This window comes from Phyllostomus hastatus, unplaced genomic scaffold, assembly GCF_019186645.2.
Source record: "Phyllostomus hastatus isolate PE091 unplaced genomic scaffold, TTU_PhHast_1.1 phas_contig_150, whole genome shotgun sequence".
Taxonomy (NCBI): domain Eukaryota; kingdom Metazoa; phylum Chordata; class Mammalia; order Chiroptera; family Phyllostomidae; genus Phyllostomus; species Phyllostomus hastatus.
The window spans coordinates 37607252-37627098 of NW_025333611.1; the positions used below are offsets into that span (position 1 = coordinate 37607252).

Sequence of the window (19847 nt, forward strand, 5' to 3'; positions counted from 1 at the left end):
CAGGGCCACTTGGCCAGGGTGGATTAATCAAGCTTTTTTTTTTAAATTGTTGTTCAAGTACAGTTGTCTCCATTCCCCCACCCCACACCGTAATCAGGTATTTTTTATCATTTCATTTTATCTCTATTTTTGACTTGATATAAAGCTTATCTTCGTGGTTTGCTTAGGGTTTTTAGTATGCATATTTAGCTTATCACAGTTTACCTTCCAGTGATGATATACTACTTTATGTATAATGTAAGCATCTTATGATAGTTTGCTTTTGTTACTTCCCCCTGAACTTTGTTACTATTGTCATGTATCTTACTTGTTACCTGCATTCTAAACCCCATAATACATTGCTATTATTTTGTTTAAACAGGCAGTTTATCTTTTTATATTTTTTTATTTATTGATTTTTAGAGAGAGAGAAACATCAATTTGTTGTTCCACTTACTTATGCATTCATTGATTGTTGCATGTGCCCCGCTGGGGATTGAACTTGCCACCTTACATGTGGGGATGATGCTCTAACCAACTGAGCTACCTGGCCAGGGCTAGGCAGTTTATCTTTTGAAGAGAAGAGAAACAATCTTAATATATTTATGATGTAGTTGCCATTTTTGGTGCTCCTCATTCCTTTGTGTACATCTGGTATCATGTTTGATTTAGTCTGATGGGGTTGCCCTGACAAAATACCATAGCTTTAACAGAAATTTATTTTCTCCAACGTGTGGACTAGAAGTCCAACAGCAAGGTGCCAGCAGGGTCATTGTTTGGTGAGAATTCCCTCTGATGATTGCAGGTGGTTGCTTTCTGACTGCGTACCCATGTGGCTTTTCCTCCCTGTGTGCACTGGGTGTCTCTTCCTGTAGGGGCGCAGATCCCATCATGAGGGCCCAGTGTCAGGATCTCATCCGACGATAATTACCCTCAAAGGAGAGAGCTCTAAATCCCATCCTAATGGGGTTTAGCACTCTCCATGTGTTCTGTAGAGGAAACAGTTCCATCCATAATCTTCCCTACTGCCTGAAGATCTAACATTTCTTGTGAGTGGGTCTGCTGGTGATGGATTCTTTCATCATTAATGTATCTGAAAAGTCTTCATTTCATCTTTATATTTCAGTAAAATTTTTAGTTTGGAATAATTTACCTTTGTAAAAATACTGGAATGATACTATTCACTACCTGTGTCCTAAGTTCCCCTCTATATAACTATAGTACATTTGTCAGAACTAAGACATTAAGTGATGGGGGGAAAATGGAGACAACTGTACTTGAACAACAATAAAAAATGTGAAAAAAAATTAGAAAAAAGATTAAATTTCCTTTTAGAGCAATTAAAATAAAAAATAAAATAAAAAATGAATTATGATATTAGAATTGGTATATTAGTATTAATTAAGCTCTAAACTTTGTTTGGATTTCACCAGTTTTTTTCAGTTTTTCCACTACTACCCTTTTTCTGTTCTAGGATCCATCTAGGATACCACTTTACCTTTAGTAGCCTTTTTTTTTTTTGCTGGCTATGGAATTTTGGGTTGATAACTTTTTTCTTTCATTATTTTGAAAGATTTTGCTCTGTTGCCTTCTTGCTTGTATTTTTGAGAACAAGAAATCTGATATATTATTTTTTCTCTGGATGATTTTAAGATTTTATTTTTATCTTTGGTTTTAAACAGTTTGATTATGATGTATTTTTTATTTATGATGATGTTTTTTTGTGCCTGCGGTTCACAGAAGTTATTGGGTTTGTAGATTGTTAGTTTTCATTAAGTTTAGAATATTCTAAGCCATTATTTTGTCAAATATTTTTTCTGCCCTTTGCCCCCTTCAGGGACTGTAGTTACCTATGTATTGGCTGCTTGAAATAGTCCCACAGTTCACTGAAGTTCTCTATCTTTGTGGGTGTTGCTTCAGCCTCATTTCAAGTAATAAATAGCCACATGGCTGCTGGCTTCCATACATGACCCCAGAGATTTAGAACATCTCCATCACTGCAGACAGTTCCACTGGCTAGCACGGCTCCTTTAAGAGATAAACCAGGACTAATACAACAGTATTAGGCCTTAAGTTTGTTTACCTTGGACACCACAAGAAATTCAAGCCTCCCTGGCCTCGCTCACCACCTCGCTTCTCATCCCCACATGACTCTGATCTGTCATCTGGGGGGACTTCTCTAACCTGACTTGGTCGTCCACACCTACTCTGGAAACAAATGCCTTCTGGAATTCTGGTGATTTGTACTGATCGACAAAACCCCTGACGTGCTCAGCCTCCTCTGAAAGTTCTTATCTTCTTGCTCTCACTGAAAGAAGGCTGTCCTCTGAGGAGGACACTGCTTCCCCTCGTCCCTGCTCAAGTACTGGATTGTTTCTTCTTTACACTGCAGCACTACTGACCTGGAGTTGGGGTAGATATCCTCTTCCTCCTTGTCGTTGCTTCCAGTCTACTGGGAAAACCTAGTTCGAAGCACAAACCACGTGTTACCCCTGCTACCCACCCCCAAAGTAATCAGCTCCTATCCTCCTGGTTGCCGGTCCCCCACACTTACCACCATTCACTGAAAACTTGAACATGTCACTTACCGTCTTTCTCTTCACCACTGCAGCCATCATTCTTGGTGATTTCAGTATCTACAAACTGTATTAAGACTGAAGCGTATGAAGTTGCAGTTTTTATAGGTTTCAACCTAAGGTATGCTCCATCCCCTACGCTTGCCTCTCAGTTGCTTGGCTAGTCCTGTGGATCATCCCATCCCGGCCTTTCTCGAGGGGGATCTGATAGAGAAGCAAGCCTAATGCCCTAAGGCATCCACTGTATGTGATGAGTTAACCTCCCTCTGCTGCATTTAGAATGGTTGGTCCCAGTTCTGTACCCTCCTTGGGAGAAGTAGAACAATCTGTTCATTTTCTGTTTCATGGTTCTGCTGAGAAGCCCTGGCTGAGCCTGTCAGTAATAATTGTGCCACTTGCGCAAATTTCTCAGTTTCAGAAGTCCCATTCTCTGATCATTACCACCTGCCTTTTCCAGCTCATGCCCTCTAGTACCCTAACTCCAATAATTTTTCAGCCTCTCCAGGACATCTAATTCCAGACTGTCACCTTTTCCATGTCCATTACCCTGTCAGGTCCTCAATTTCCTTCTTACCTAACTTAGATCTCATGGTTATCACATTAACAATTCCCTTGAAGAGTCCCTCAACTTATTTCTAATCTTTCTCATGCTCCACAGCAAAACCCAATCTTGGTGAAATCTAGCCTTCCACCTGTTCTATGTTCCTACCTAAGCAGCCCAACTGTGCCAACTGGGCTCACATCATATTGAAGACTGGAAACCTCAAGTGGCCCGTCGGTACAGCCAAGTGTTTCCATGGTCAGCTTATTCTTGTGCTCTCCCAGAGGCTCTTTCATTGGTTTGTTTTTTAGATTCAATTATTGCTAGATGTATTTATTGCCATTTTATTGTTCATAGTTTTGATCTTTTTCTTATAAAGTCTCTTTAAGATTTCATATAGTAATGGTTTGGTGATGATGAACTCCTTTAGTTTTTTCTTGACTGTGCAGCTCTTTACCTGCCCTTCAATTCTAAATGATAGCTTTGCTGGGTAGAGTAATGCTGGCTTAGGTCCCTGCTTTTTCATGACTTTAAATATTTCTTGCCAATCCCTTCTAGCCTGCAAAGCTTCTTTAGAGAAATGAGCTGACTGTCTTATGGGAAATCCCCTATATGTAATTAACTACTTTTCTCTTGCTGCTTTTAAGATTCTATCTTTAACTTTTGGTATATTAATTATGCTGTATCTTGGAGTAGGCCTCTCTTTGCATCCATTTTGTTTGGGACTCTCTATGCTTCCTACACTTGCATGTCTATTTCCTTCACTAAATTAGAAAACTTTTTTTTTTTTCACTATTTTTTCAGAGAGATTTCAATTTCTTGCTCTTTCTGTTCTCCTTCTGGCACCCCTATGATGCTAATGTTGGACCTCTTGAAGTTGTCCCAGAGGCTGCTTATACTGACCTCATTTTGGGGAGATTCTTTTTTCTTTTTGTTCTTTGTGGTGGTTTTTTGCTTCCTTATGTTCCAAATCATTGATCTGATTCTCAGTTTCATCCACTCTACCTTTGTTTCCCTGAAATTGTTCTTTATTTCAATTAGTGAATCCTTAGTTTTTTGACTAAGTCTTATTTATGCTGCTGAGGTCATCACTAAGTTCCTTGAGCATCCTTATAACCAGTGTTGTGAACTCTGCATGTGGATAGATTGCTTATCTCCATTTTGTTTAGTTTTTTTTCTTGAGTTTTGATCTGTTCTTTTATTTGGGCCATGTTTCTTTGTCTCTGCATTTTGGCAGCCTCCCTTTGTTTCTATGTATTAGGTAGAGCTTCTTTGACTCCATGTCTTGGTAGTGTGGCCTATTGTAGTAGGTGTCCTGTAGGGTCCAGTGGCACACCGTCCCCTGTCACCCAAGCTGGGTACTCAAGGTGTGCCCTTTGTGTGGGCTGAGTACATTCTCCTCTTGTAGTTGAACCTTGATTGCTTTTGGCAGGTCAGTGGAAGGGATTTACTCAGGCTAGTTCATTTACTCAGGCTGTGACCACTAACCACCAAACTCCATCATCCACGGAGGATAAGCTGTGCAAGGGCAGGGTGGTAGAACTCCGTCGTGGTCTGTAGCTGTCCACTGGGTGTGCGTACTTTGGGGTTTCCCAGGTGGTACAGGCCAAGGTTAGCCCCCCCTACCCCCCCCGCCCTCTTTTGCCTCGGGGCCATCCTGTCTGAGCTATAAAGCTGTCTGAGATGGCTGGTACTTGTGTTGAGTTTAGGGATTCCTAGGCAAAGCCAAGCTGTGGTTCTAATCTGGTTGCTGCTAGTGCCAGGCCTGGGGCTCACAGAAGTCAGCTGTTGCTTGTTTGAGAGGATTTAGGAAGTTGTGAAGCAACTTCATATGGAGACCAGCCATTCATTTGGAAAAGCAGCTTGGGTTGGGCCATAAGTTGGGTGGGGCAGGGTCTCTGGGGCTCTCCAAGGTGAGTCGAACAGTGTTAGCCAGGTTGATGGAGCCTCAGATATGGCACCAGTCTACTGGCTCTGTGTGGGGAGGGTTTAGAAAAGGGACAGTGGCCTCTGCTTGCCCTGATGCCATATGCTTCAGTTTCTCCCTCTATACCCACTGGTGCCTTTCAAGTTGCTACCCCAGTGCTGGAGCTAGAGGGAGTGAGTCTTGAGTAGGGGCGTCTGTGTATGGGTTATTTAGGCGAAACTGCTTTGGGCTCCAGCAGTTTCTTCCACAGACTGAATCCCCACTGGCTTTTGCAGCCAGAAGTTGTGGGGACTGGAATCCTGAGCTGGGGGGGCCTGGTGTGGGTCTGGGACTCCCCCCCTCGCCACCCATATCTCTCCTGAATTTTTATTCACACATGGGTGTGAGATGAGCCAGTTTCTGGTCTGTTCCCCTCCTACTAGTGTGGATGGATGTGGTTTCTTTAATTCTGTAGTTGTCAGACATCCATTACACTTGATTTCTGATGGTTCTGAGCGATGGTGGTTCTGTATTTTAGTTGTAATTACGATGTGGTTGTGTGAAGAGGTGAGCCATGTCTGCCTACACTGCCATCTTTACTGAAGTCCTTCCCATTTTTAGAATAGTTTTATTACCATTTATTCCTCTTATGTCCTCTTCTACCATCACCCATGGCGTCCCTCCCACAATCACTGCACTGTTGTTCATGTCCATGAGTTTTTTCTTTTTTGCTCGATCCCTCCACCCAGTACCTCACCATGAGCTGTCAGCTTGCTACCTATGAGTCTGTCCCTGTTTTGCTTGTTAGTTCAATTTTTTCATTAGATTCCACACATGAGTAAAATCATATGGTACTTATCTTTCTCTGACTGGCTTAATTCATTTTGCATAATGTTCTCCAAGACCATCCATACTGTTGCAAAAGGCAAAATTTTCTTCTTTTTTTACGGCTGAGTAGAATTCCATTATGTTCATGTCCCATAGTTGTTTTCTCTACTCATCTATTGATGGACACTTGGGCTGCTTCCAAATCTTGGCTATTGTAAATAGCATTGCAAAGAACATAGGGGTCCATATATTCTTTTGAATTAGTGTTTCAGGTTTCTTTGGATGAATTCTCAGAAGTGGAATTGCTGGGTCATAATGAACTTTCTTTTTTTTTATTTTTAAAGATTTTATTTATTTATTTTTAGAGAGGGAAGGGAGGGAGAAAGAGAGAGAGAGAAACATCAATGTGCAGTTGCTGAGGGTCATGGCCTGCAACCCGGGCATGTACCCTAATTGGGAATTGAATCTGCGACTTTGGTTCGCAGCCCGCGCTTAATCCACTGAGCTACGCCAGCCAGGGCTATGAACTTTTCTTATTTAACTAACAGTATAAAGTATAATTTAAAAACAGGCTTTATTAAAAAATTAAAATTATAGTTAATATAATGTTGCAAATAAATGTCTATTTTTTCCAGATAATTTATGTACTTTGAATTTTAATAAATAACTAATCTTAAACTATCACATATTATAATTTGGTGCTTTTGCCAATAACTAGTCTGCTGCTTTTACCATGGAAGGTCTATTATCCTGCATGGATGCTCTAGCAATGTCAAATTGCTGTAAATGCTCATTCTCAGTTTCTATGCTTATTTTGCTACAGACTAATAACAAGCAGTGTGCTGTCACTTGTGTATTGTACTTTGAGTAGCATTGATTGAGGTTGTTTACAGTCTTTTACAATGACAAAATATTCTACTCTGAAAATTATTGTACATACATCTTTATGTTAATATGTGAGCATATCTTTAGAATAAATTCCTAGAAGTATTGCTGAACAAAGAGCGTGTATATTTATGATTTTAGTGGTTATTGCCAATTAGCCCTCTAAACATACTGCATCCTCTTTATCCCATCAGTGGTATGTATCTGTTTCCCCACAGTGTTTTATAAAATATGTTATTTTTACCTAGTGTAGGTAAAAAAAAAAAGTCAACATAATTGTTTTGATTGGCATATCTAAAGTGAAGTTGAGCATCTTCCCATATACTTATGAGCTGCTGTGTATGTTTTCCTATGAAGTGTCTTATTTTGTCCTATCCTATGGGAAGAGGCTAAATATTGGTCTTTTATTGATTTGTAAGAGCTCTTTATATATAATCATGCACTGTTTAATGGCACATTCTGAGAGATGCATTGTTAGGAGATTTCACTGTGTGAACATCATAGCGTGTACTTACACAGACCTAGAAGGTTTAGTTTACTACACATTTAGGTTATATGGTATAGCCTATTGCTCCTAGGCCACAAACTTGTACAGCATGTTACTGTACAGAACAACACTGGATTAAAGAAGTATAAGAAAAAAATGGTTCAATCAAGAGATACAGTAAGCACAAAATGTATGAGGTTACTGTTGGTATAACATGGCATACTGTTTTACAGTAAACTTTTTTAGAAATAAGTAGAAAGAGAACATTGTAAAATAATGATTAAAAGTATAGTTTAATAATATATAAACCAGTAACGTAGTCATTTATTGTCATTATTAAGTATTATGTACTATACTCTTCAGTTGTATATGTTATGCTTTTATACAGTTGGCAGCACAGTAGATTTGTTTACACCAGCATCACCACAAACATGTAATGTGTTGTGTATGATGTTACAATGGCTATGGTGTCACTCAAAGATAGAAATTTTTCAGTTCCATTATAATCTTTTTAAAAAGATTTTATTTATTTATTTTTAGAGGGGGAGGGAGGGAGAAAGAGAGTGAGAGAAACATCAATGTGTGGTTTCCTCTTGTGCACCCCCACTGGAGCCCAGCAACCCAGACATGTACACCTGACTGGGAGTCACACCAGCAACCCTTGGGTTCATAGGCTGGTGTTCAATCCACTGAGTCACACCAGCCAGGGCTGTTCAAATACAATCCTATGAGACCACTTTAGTATATGTAGTCCATTGTCAACTGGAATGTCTTTATGCTGTGTGTGACTGGATAAGGAAAATTAACCCTTTATCTGACGAATATTTTGCATACTTGACCCAAGTTGTCCTGTTGCTTTTTAAAGTACTGATTTGAAAAATATATATGCACTGAGTTAAAACATTATTATTGATTTGTAAACCTTCAATCAAGCCTCTTCTGAACGTGGTTGGGTGCATGCTTACTGCTGTTTATAGATGGGCCAGTTTTTACATAGGCATGTGTGTGCCAGATAATGTCAGTGCACTATACATTTTAATTTTTATTGGCTCCAGATCTACTTTTGTGCTGTAAAAGATCTTTTGTAAAAGATCTGATGTTTCCTGTGAATGTTTACAAACACTGATTCTTTAGACACTCAGTGGCCTCTTAGCTATAGAGGAGATTGAAAGAGTACTACTTTTAATGGCAGCCATCTTAATCATATTTCTTGTTTTGCAACAGGAACCAAAGGAGGAAAATGGAATGCAGAAAATGAAGACAAAACAGTCAAATAGAGGAAGATGTTTGGCTAAAAGAAAAAAAATTGCACGTATGTTTCATTTTTGTGTTGAGAATGGTTTAGAAATTGTAAGTCATAGAATTGGTATTAGTTTCTTCATTAGGAAAAGATTTCTCTGAATAAGGATGTATGTGCTTTGTTTATTCTGGATCCCATTAAAATTTTAAGGAGTCACAATTACCTGGATCTTATACAATTGACTTATTAGAGACAGAGTGTTACAAATGTGGCCTTCAGACTTAGGCACTCTTGGATTTGAGTCCTTTCTTCAACCCTGAGTGTGTGGACTTCAGCCAAGTCACTGCTTTCAGCCTACCTATGTTTGCTTGTCAATAAAATACAGATAATACCACTCACTTAGAAAGTTACTTAGTAAAATGGTGAGGGAATAACTCTTCTGTGCATCTCCTCTGCTCTCAACTCTGCACTCTGGTCATCAAATATGTAGGGTTTTTTCCTTACACCAAGCAGTTCTCCAACTCCAGCAGACACAGACTGGGTGTCTTACAATTTAACTGGGTTCTGATCCCACACGACTACCCCCAGGCTAAGGGCTTATTAGTTCCTCTAGTTCTGAAGGATTATTCAATGTCATCTTTGTCAGCCAGTCATCATCTTGACAAGATTTGTTGACAGGTCTTGGATTTTCTGCTAGAGCTTCATTAATTTCAGTTACTTCTCCTGATAGAGAACGGAATTCATTAGCAGGTTTCACATGTTCTAAAGCACCAAACTCATCATTTTTTTCCCAACTTCAGGGAAACTACAGTAAACAACAGTTCCCCTGCTCCCTTTGCCTCCTTTACAAAACTACTGTTTCCCACTGTTCCAGTAACATTTTCTGTTGTTACCTATTAATCTTTGTGAATTTACACACTGAGAGCAGAGCGGGCCTGTGTTTGATGCCTGAATAGCAGCCCCTCCCCAGGGCCGAGCGGTCAGAGCACTGAGGTGGCCCATTCTTTCAATGTGTAGCACCATGTTGGCAGGGTTGCAAGGGGAGGAGGGGGTGGGACACTGTACAGCTCCTCAGACTGGAGTGAGCTGGCTGGACTGGGTGCAGGGGCTAATAATTACATTTTTGCATTTTAATGTGATGTGAAATGTTCACATATTTCAGTGAACTTCTCAAAAAGATAACTAGTTGAAATTATTAAAATAGTTGACTGAAAATAAACAAGACTTTTTTTCACCGTTAACTTGCATTTCGATGATTTAATGTATAATTCTCAGCCTTGTAAAATTTACCATAAACAGCTTTGTTGTTAAATCACTGAATTACATCTAGAGGTGGCTATTAATATGGTTGATCTGTTGATGTACTTGTTACTTTCAGATTTGAGATTATCAATAATAATTTTTCTGAGATGCAATAATCTTTATCAATTGATGATTAAGTGTTTGCTGCCATTGCTAGCCTGTTGACAGTTGTCTGGTTAGTAATTCATTCTTTGTGGTCAAATTGGTTTTTACTTGTTTTTTAGTTGTGTCATGCTTTTTTATCCAATCTGACAACTTCGGTCTTTTACATTTACATTGATGTGATTCTGTTAAAACCTACCATTTTGAAAGCTATTGGTTCTCATTGTTTCTTTTTCCGTCCTTGTATTTGTTAAGTATTATTTTATGATCCATTCACCTTCTTTTGACTTATTATTTATATGTCTTTTAAAAATGTTTAGGCACTCCCCATCCTGGGAGCACACCTGTGCCTTTCCCTTCCACCTCTTCTCAGCCGTGCATCTCCTAAAGTCTAAAGGAAGGACCCCGAGAGACTTGCACCTGGGGGAGCAGTGGGCGGCAGCAGCTCCTCTCTGACTGAGCCCCTGAACCTGTCGCCAAGGCCCCTTTTCCTCTGACTTCTCAGTGAGCCAGAGGAGCCCTACCTTGGCTCACTTCTTTCCTGTAATGTTTCTGCAGAGTCAAAGCAGCCCTGCTTAAACTCTTTCCTGTTGCTTCTTCTATCCTAAGCCCTTTCTTTGTTTCACTGTCCCCTGCTTTAATAAACATACTTTCAGAATTAAAAAAGAAATGTTTAGTGATTGCCCTAGACTTTACAATACACATTTAATCACACTTTCAAATACTGTTAATTGCTTCAGGTGTGGTGTAGACTTGTGTAACAGTTTACTCCTAATTACTTTCTACCTTCCTTTGTATTATTTTTGCCATATATTTTACTTTTGCATATGTTATAAATGACAGTACTTGACACTCTTTTGCTTCAGATAGTTTTCTTTTAGAGCAATGGAGATAAAAGATAAAAAATTGCATACTTTGTACCATCTCAAGGGCTGTTTCTTTGTATAAATCTCATTTCCTGTCCAGTACTGTATTTTTTTCTGTTGAAAGAATTTCTTTTATCACTTCTTGTAATGTAAATATGTTGCCAGTTTTCTATTTTTTTTTGTCTCAGAACGCCTCTTTTAAACAATTTAATAATGTTTTATTTGTGAAAATGTACAGCTGGTAGGACCTGTTGTTCATGCATCTTTATCAGCAACGGGGATATCCCCACCTTTGATATTTCCAGTGTAAATTTTTTGTGCTCTGTGCTGTGAATCTAAGTCCTGTACTAAGGAGCTGGTGAGGGGCTCCCCTGGCCCAGGAGCCATGGGTCTTCAGTTTCTCAGAGACACCAGCTGGGCTTGGAAGCTCACAGTTGGGAATTCCCTTACAGAGTTTGCCATGTGTTGCTTTGTCAGGCAGGACTAGGTTACTGAGTGTGTCTCGAACCTTGCTCCTGGACTATCACTTCTTTTCAGCCTTGTCCCCGATTTGTCCACTGGGTCTTTGCCCTTCTCGGCCGACTCCTCGGCATCTGTCTTCCTTCGTGTTGTCCTCTGGCGGCACAGCAAAACTCCAAGAGCAGCTGCTACTGTTGCTGCCTCAATAAGATATTGGACCAAAAAAAAAAGAAAAAGAAAAAGTCTTTATTTCTTTATTTTTATGGTAATTGCTTTATTGAGATATAACTTACATACCATATAATTCATTCATCATACAGTGCATTCATCATTTAAAGTGTACAGTGGTTTTTAGTACATTAACAAGTGTGCAGTCATCTCCACAGTCTAATTCTAGAATGTTTTCATCCCTCATTCCACCCAGCCCTAAGCAACTGCTAAATCTCCTTGGTCTGTCTACATACATTTTCCTGTTATGGACATTCCGTGTATCTGGAATCTCATCGTAATGTGTTTTTTTTCTGACTGGTTTCCTTTATTTAGCTTAATGTTTTCAGCTGTATCCATGTTCTGGCATGTATCAATACTTCATTTCTTTATTGCTAAGTAATATCCTATTATATTGCTATACCACACTTTGCTTGTCCATTTATCATTTGGTGTACATTTGGATTGTTTGTACTATTTGGCTATTATGGCTAAAGTTGCTCTGAATATTCAAGTACAAGTGTTTGTGTGGATATAGGTTTTTATTCTCTTGGGCATGTACTTAGGGGTAGAATTCCTGGTTCATATGGTAACTCAATATTTAATTATTTCAGAAGCTGCCAGACTGTCTTCTAAAGTGGCCGCACCTTTTACATTCCCACTAGTATTACATGAGGGTTCCTACTCCTCCTCATCTTCGGCAACACTTCTTAGTGGCCGTGTCAGTGGGCGTGCAGTGGTGTCTCACTGTGGCTGTGATGCGTACACTTCTATGACTAATGGAGTTGAGCATTTTTCATGTGCCTGTTGGTCCTGTGTGTGTCTTCTTTGGAGAAATGTCTATTCAGATCTGTTCATTAAAAAGCATTATTATTATGGTAAAATACACAAAACATAAATTATACTATTTTAACCATTTAAAAATGTGTTTATTATGAAGGGTTGTTGAATTTTGTTAAATGTTTTCTCTGTTGAGATAATCATGTGGGTTTTGTCTTTCATATTCTTGATTTGATGTATTAATTGGTTTTCATATGTTAAATCAGCCATGCATTCCTGGGATAAATTCTACTTTGATGAACACAATCAAAGAAGATCTAACTAAATGAAGACTCAATAGCTAAATATTTATTTTTACTCTCTTCTTGCTGGCATGGTTTTAGAGAAGTCAGATGTACTTCTTATCTTTATTTTTCTATGGGTGAAATTTTTTCAGAAATTTTTCTTTATATAGTTTGAAAATGATATGCCTAGGTACATGTTTTTTGTTTGTTTGTTTTAAAGATTTTATTTATTTTATTTTTAGAGAGAGGGGAAGAGAGGGAGAAAGGGAGAGAAACGTGTGTGTTTGCCTTTCATGCGCCCCCTACTGGGAACCTTGACAGCAACCCAGGCATGTGCCCTGACAAAATCAAACTGGTGACCCTTTGCTTTGCAGTCTGGCACTCATTCCACTGAGCCACACCAGCCAGGACATTTTGTTTGTTTGTCTGTTTTTGCATTTTTCCAGTTTTGTGTTGTCTGAGCTTCTTGGATCTGTGGTTTAGTATTTGACAATAATTTTGGGAAATTCTGAGTTATTGTTTCACTTATTTCTTTTGTTCTTTGTTCATTTCCTTCTGGTAATTCTATTATATGTTTATTACTCCTTTTGTGATTGCCCCCAAGGTGTTGGGTGGTCTGTTTTATTCTTGTCACTCTTTGTTTTCTTTGCTTTTAGTTTTGGAAGTTTCTATTACTATGTCCTTAAGCTCAGATTTTTTTCTCAGCTGTGTCCAGTCTACTAATCAAGGCATTCTTCATTTCTGTTCCAGTGTTTTTGATCTGTAATATTTCTTCATGGATCTTTGTTAGGATTTCCATCTCTGTCTACAGTCTCCATCTGCCCTTGCATGCTCTCTGCTTTATCCGTTAGAGGCCTTAGCATACTAATCATAATTGTTTTAAATTCCCAGTTTGATAATTCCAAAATCTCAGCTATGTATGTTTCTGATGTTTACTCTGTCTTTTCAAATTGTGTTTTTTTTTTGTATTTTAGTATGTCTTGTAATTTTTTCTTGTTTTTTCTTGATAGTTGGATATGATTTTCCAGGTAAAAGAAACTGCTATTAAATAGGTCTTCAGTAATGTAGTGTAAAGTGAGGGGGCAGGTAAAACTTTCGAAGGTTTTGTGATTAGGGCTGTCTTCCAGTGAGCCTGTGCCTCTGGTCTTCGAACATGGCAAGTGTTTCTCAGTTCCTTCCCTCCCCCTTAGATGGGACAGGATGGCGAGAATAGATTGGAGTTTGGCATTTCCGTTTTCTCGGGTCAGCTAGACTGGGGCACTTTATGCTCTGGTTAACTGGTTTCTCTTAGGGCAGGCCTTGTGGAAAAGAACAGAGTACTCTGGCATATTTCAGTATTTCCTTTTCTCCTCCTTCTGTGGGATGCTTAAAGAGGAAGTTTCCCCAACATTTATTGTAAGAACCCAATTGAGCTTTTAGAGGTAAAACTCACAAAAATGTGGGGACCCTCTATGACTGAATTCCTCTGGAGGTTTTAACTCTTAAACTTGTCCACACTGAGCCTCCAGCGATTTTTCACTTGCTGTTTAGGTTTTTGTATTCTGGTGCTGGTTGATGTGGTTTCCATTCTTGAACCCTTGCTCTGACAAGCCATGACTCTGTATTCCCCGTCTGTTTCTCCATCTTGGGGCATCTGATTGTCCTGTGTCCTTTTCTTTCAGGGATCCAGGAAGAGTTATTGTCTTTTCAGTCTGTTCAGCTTTGTACTTGCTGTTAGGACAGAGTGGGAATTTACAAACTCATTATGAACCAGAAATTGGTGTGTGGGCCCCATTATATTTTCACTTGGCTTTTCTATACTCTATCATTTTTATATCTTTATGATTAGCACTTGGATAACTTCTGAGTCTCTTGAGTTAACATGCCATAGTTTACTTAATTATTGCCTTGTTTTAGGCATTTAAGTCAGTGTTCTTATAAAGTGTGCTGAACATCTTTTTGTGTATAGCACTTTTCAGTGATTGTTTGGGTTAAATTCCCTGGTATCATTTTGAGAATGTGCATCTATAAGGGTTTTGACACAGTGCCTTATTGCTTTCAAAAATATTTCATAAGGACTATGGGTCAAGATGGAGGTGTAGGTTTATGCACTGTGCCTCCTCGCACAACCAAAATAAGGACAACAACAATTTAAAAACAAAATACCCCAGTATTGATAGAAAACTGAACTGTACAAAAGTCCGACAACCAAGGAGGTTGACCCATAGGAGGGGTGGGGCGGAGTCAGGGAGCCTGGACGTAGAGGGCTTGTGGCAGGGTGGCTGGTGGACCCAGCAAGGCAGTGGATTCTGGAAGGGGGCGTGTTGCTCAAGGTGGCTGACAGGGCGGTCCCACATTCGTGGGCAGATAAACCAGGCAAATCTGGGGAGTGAAACAGACTGTGCAACCCAGGGTCCCAGCATGGGGAAATAAAGCCTTAAAACATCGATTGAAAACACCTGTGGGGGTTGCGTTGCTGGGAGAAACTCCTAGCCTCACAGGAGAGTTCATTGGAGAGACCCACAGGGTCCCAGGATATACACAAACTCACCCACACCAGAATCAGCACCAGAAGGGCCCAATTTGCTTGGGGGAAGCGGGGGAAGTGACTGAAAGCTGGCAGAGTGGAGCAAGTGCCATTGTTCCCTTTTGGATTCCTGCTTCACATACAGCGTCACAACCCAGCAACTGGGTTGCCCCGCTCTGGTGAACTCCTAAGGCTCCACCCCTCACTATGTAACAGGCGCATACAAGACCAAAAAAAAATGGCCCAAATGAAGAGATCAAAGCTACAGAAAAAATACAACTAAGTGATGAAGAGATAGCCAACCTATCAGATGAACAGTTCAAAACACTGGTGATCACGTTGCTCACAGAATTGGTTGAATTTGGTCACAAATTAAATGAAAAAAACGAAGGCTCTAATAAGTGAAATAAAGGAAAATGTACAGGAAACCAATAGTGATGGGAAAAAAACTGGGACTCAAATCAATGGAGTGGACCAGGAGGAAGAAAGAAACATCCAGTCAGAAAAGAATGAAGAAATAAGAATTCGAAAATATGAGGAGAGGCTTAAGAATCTCCAGGACATCTTTAAACATTCCAACATCTGAATTATAGGCGTACCAGAAGGAGAAGAGGAAGAGCAACAAGTAGAAAAGTTATTTGAAAAAAATAATAAAGGAGAACTTCCCCAGATTGGCTAAGGAAATAGACTTCCAGGAAGTCCAGGAATCTCAGAGAGTCCCCAAGAAGTTGGACCCAAGGAGGAACACCCCAAGGCACATCGTAATTACATTACCCAAGATTAAAGATAAGGAAAGAATCTTAAAAGCAGCAAGACAAAATGAGAGAATTACCTACAAAGGAGTTCCCAACAGACTGTCAGCTGATTTCTCAAAAGAGGCCTTACAGGCAAGAAGGGGCTGGAAAGAAATATTCCAAGTCATGAAAGGCAAGGACCTACATCCCAGATTGCTCTATCCAGCAAAGCTTTCATTTAGAATGGAAGGGCAGATAAAGTGCTTCTCAGATAAGGTCAAATTAAAGGAGTTCATCATCACCAAACCCTTATATGAAATGTTAAAGGGACTTATCTAGGAAGAAGAAGACAAAAAATATGTACAGTAAAATGACAGCAAACTCACAATTATTAACAGCCACACCTAAAATGAAAACAAAAACAAACTAAGCAAACTAGAACAGGAACAGAAACACAGAAATGTAGAACATATCGAGGGTTATCAATAGAGGAGTGGGAGGAGGAGAAGGGGAAAGGTACAGTGAATAAGTAGCATAGATGGTAGGTAGAAAATAGATGGGGAGGGAAAGAATAGTATGGTAAATGTAGAAGCTAAAGAACTTATGACACAGGGACATGAACTAAAGGGGGGTAATGTGGGTGGGAGAGGGTGTACAGGGTGGAGGAGAGTGAAGGGGGCAAATGGGATAACAGTAATAGCATAATCAATAAAATATTTTAGAAAATACTAAACCACTCAAATATTAAAAAATGTTTTATAAATTTATACTCTGACTCGCAATATATAGGTATATCAGCTTTACCACAGTTGCAGAGCCATGTTTTAGAAATGAAGGTTCTTAGGAAAAGATTTGGGTGGGAAAATAACTTATTAGGTTTATATTTTTATTATATGAGATGTTCTCTTTCAGCCATTCTAAATACTCACAAATAATACAGATTCTCTTGATACGTACTATCCAGTTTTATGTTCTGGATTATTAACAGTCTGTTTGCACATCTCATTGGGAGGCTAACTTGAATGTTGGGAGACATTAGTCATTATAAGTTATTGACCAGCATAATCAGTTTCACACAAATTGTGTACTGCTCTGTGTTTAGTTTAACAGAATCATTTGATAAGCTGAGTTGGCCACTTCATTTGGAGATTCTAAGGTTCACACTTGCTGGCATTTTCCTTAAGGGAGATTGGAGACCAGCACCAGTATCCAGGTACAGAGTATAAATTATCTGCTCAAGATTACACAACTGAAATGGCAAAATCAAGATTTAAACCCAAGTTTTCTGGCTCTGGACTTCCTTCGTATGACCTAGAAAACAGAATCACACCGTGTTACTAATTTAAGTTCTTGTTTTAATAGTGGGGCAAGGAGAGTAGCAGAGTCTGGAAAATATTTCAGGTAATGTAGCAAAGCCTCATCTCTCCAGAACCTTTAGAGAATAGGATGTTTTGAAAAGCAAAGTATTACAAAGAACCCAGACTTCTTTTGTATTACTTGGTTTTGGGTTCTCTTGAACATAAAGGATGTAATCAACTTTTTCTTTATGACTTAGTGATTTCGTTAGGAATGTCAGTCTTTATTTCAGCTAGCCTAGTGGTTTGTAGCGGTGTCTCATTTTAACTTCCATTTTCCTGATATGACTAATGACCTTTTCATGTGCTTATTGGTCATTCTAATATTTTCTCTTGTGAAATATATGTTCAGATCCCTTACTCATTATTTAAAAGATTAGATTACTTGTTTTCTTATCGAGTTGTAGGATTTCTGTATATATTCTAGATACAAGTCCTTTGTCTGATTATGTGTCTTCTGAATATGTTCTCCCATTTTGTGGCTTACCTTTTTATTTTCTTAAAGAGAAGTTTTAAATCCTGATTAGATATTTTTTTCTTTTTTCTTTCTGAATTTTGTCTAAGCAACCTTTAACTACTTCAAATTTATAAAGGTTTTCACATGTTTTTTTCCTAGAATTCTTACAGTTTTAGCTTTTACATTTAGACATACCCATTTTGAGTTAATTTTTTAATATAGTATGAGATAAAGGTTTTAAAGTTTATTTTTTCTTTATAGAATATCCAGTTGTTCTAGTACAATATGTTGAACAGCCTGTTCTTGTTGAAAATCAATCTGCATCTCTTTCTGAATTTTCTATTATGTTTCATTAAATGAGCTTTGTTGGGATTTTTGTTTATATTTGTTGAATCTATAAATCAATTTGGGGAGAATTGGTTTTTTATTTTCTAAATTACTTTGGTATTTCTTTTTCTTTATTCTTTGGTAGAATTTACCAGTGATGAATGTCAGATGTCTCTGGGATTTTCTTTATGGAAAAGTTTTTAATTACAAATTCAATTTCTTTAATAGGTATATGGCTATTCATATTTTCTGTTTCTTCTGTGTTTTAATCATGTGTTTTTCATTTTCGTTTTAGTTTGTTTCCACAAATCATTGTTTCTCAATCCTTTTTTCATTGTTGTTCTGAACAGGATCCTGTTTAGACATTTTTTTCCTAACCACCCCACAAATTTTTAGTACCACAGGTAAGGCTCTATATCCTATTTATGTACTGATTGTATACCTGTTTTCTGTATAAGAGAGTAAGACTTTTTGACCTCTAAGAACCAATTCTTGTCCTCTTGGGGATGATGTCATCCCTGTTGAGAATGTATGATCCAGGTTGTCAAATTTATTGGCATAAAACTGTCCACGTTTTCCATTATTACTCTTTTCATGACTCTAAAATCTATAGTGATACATCTCCTCTTTTATTCCTGATATTGTTAATTTGTATTTTTTATCAGTCTAGTTAGAGTTTTATAAATTTTATTGACCTTTTCATAGAACCAAATTTTTTATAATACCAAACGATTTATTATTTTTCTTTTTTCTTTTTTCATTATCATTTATCCCCCATGACCTCTTTCACCTATACCCACCCCCCATTTTATTTTTTGATTTTAGTTAACATTTAATACTAATTTTTATTCGTTTCAGGTGTACAAAATAGTAGTTAGACAGTTGTATCATTTGCAAAGTGATGTCCCTGATAATTCTAATACCCACCTTGCACCATATGTAGTTATTATAGTATATTCCTTAAGCTGCACTTTATTATTTCTGTGACTGTTTTGTAGCTACCAGATTGTATTTCTTAACCCCTTTACCTTTTTCATCCAAATCACTCCCCTGCCCCCAATCTGGCAACCCTCAGTTTATTCTGTGTATTTATGAGTCTGCTTCTGTTTTGTCTGTTTATTTTGTTTTTTCGATTCCACGTATAAGTGAAATCATATGGTTTTTGTCTTCATCTGTCTGACTTATTTAACTCAGCATACTACCCTCTAGGTCCATTCATGTTGTCACATATGGTGAAATTTCATTGTTTTTATTTGGCTGAGTAATGTTGCATTGTGTTTGTATGTACCACATCTTCTTTATCTACTCATCCATTGAATGGGTACTTGGCTTGCTTCCATATCTTGGCTATTGTAAATAACCCTGTAATGAACATAGAGTTGCAAATATGTTTTTGAATTATTGTTTTGGATTTCTTTGGATATATACCCAAAGGTGGAATTGCTGGGTCATAAGGTGGTTCTATTTTTGATCTTTGGAGGAACCCCCATACTGTTTTCCACAGTGGCTGCATTAATTTGCAGTCTCACCAATAGTGCATGAGAGTTCTCGTTTCTCCACATCCTTGCCAACACTTGTTATTTGTTGATTTTTTGATGATAGCCATTCTGACAGGTATGAGGTGATATCTCATTGTGGTTTTTAAAAATGTATATATTTTATTGATTATGCTATTGCAGTTGTCCCAATTTTTCCCCTTTGCCCCCTTTCCCCAGGTACCCTTTTCCCTCCAGCAATCTCCTACCTTAGTTCATGTCCCTGGGTCATACATGTAAGTTCTTTGGCATCTCCCTTTCCTATACTGTTCTTAACATCCCTCTATTTTGTGCCTACCTATTTGTACTTCTTAATCCCTGTACCTTTTCCCCTATTCTCCCTCTTCCCCCTCCCAGCTGATAACCCTCCAAATGATCTTCACATCTGTGATTCTATTTCTCTTCTGCTTGTTTGCTTTGTTTTTTTAGATTAGTTTTTGATAATTGTGAATTTGTTGCAATTTTAATGTTCATAGTTTTGATCTTTTTTC

General features: G+C 38.3%; 1 protein-coding gene across 4 annotated transcripts in view; it reads left to right on the forward strand.

Annotated features, from left to right (window-relative positions):
* Nucleotides 1-19847, forward strand: part of UIMC1 (ubiquitin interaction motif containing 1) — a 113086-nt gene that overhangs the window by 16931 nt on the left and 76308 nt on the right. For all 4 annotated transcript variants that reach the window (XM_045827885.1, XM_045827907.1, XM_045827896.1 and 1 more), the window contains exon 3: nt 8427-8514. In XM_045827885.1, the coding sequence (XP_045683841.1) occupies nt 8427-8514 (88 nt within the window). The remainder of the gene's footprint in view (nt 1-8426; nt 8515-19847) is intronic.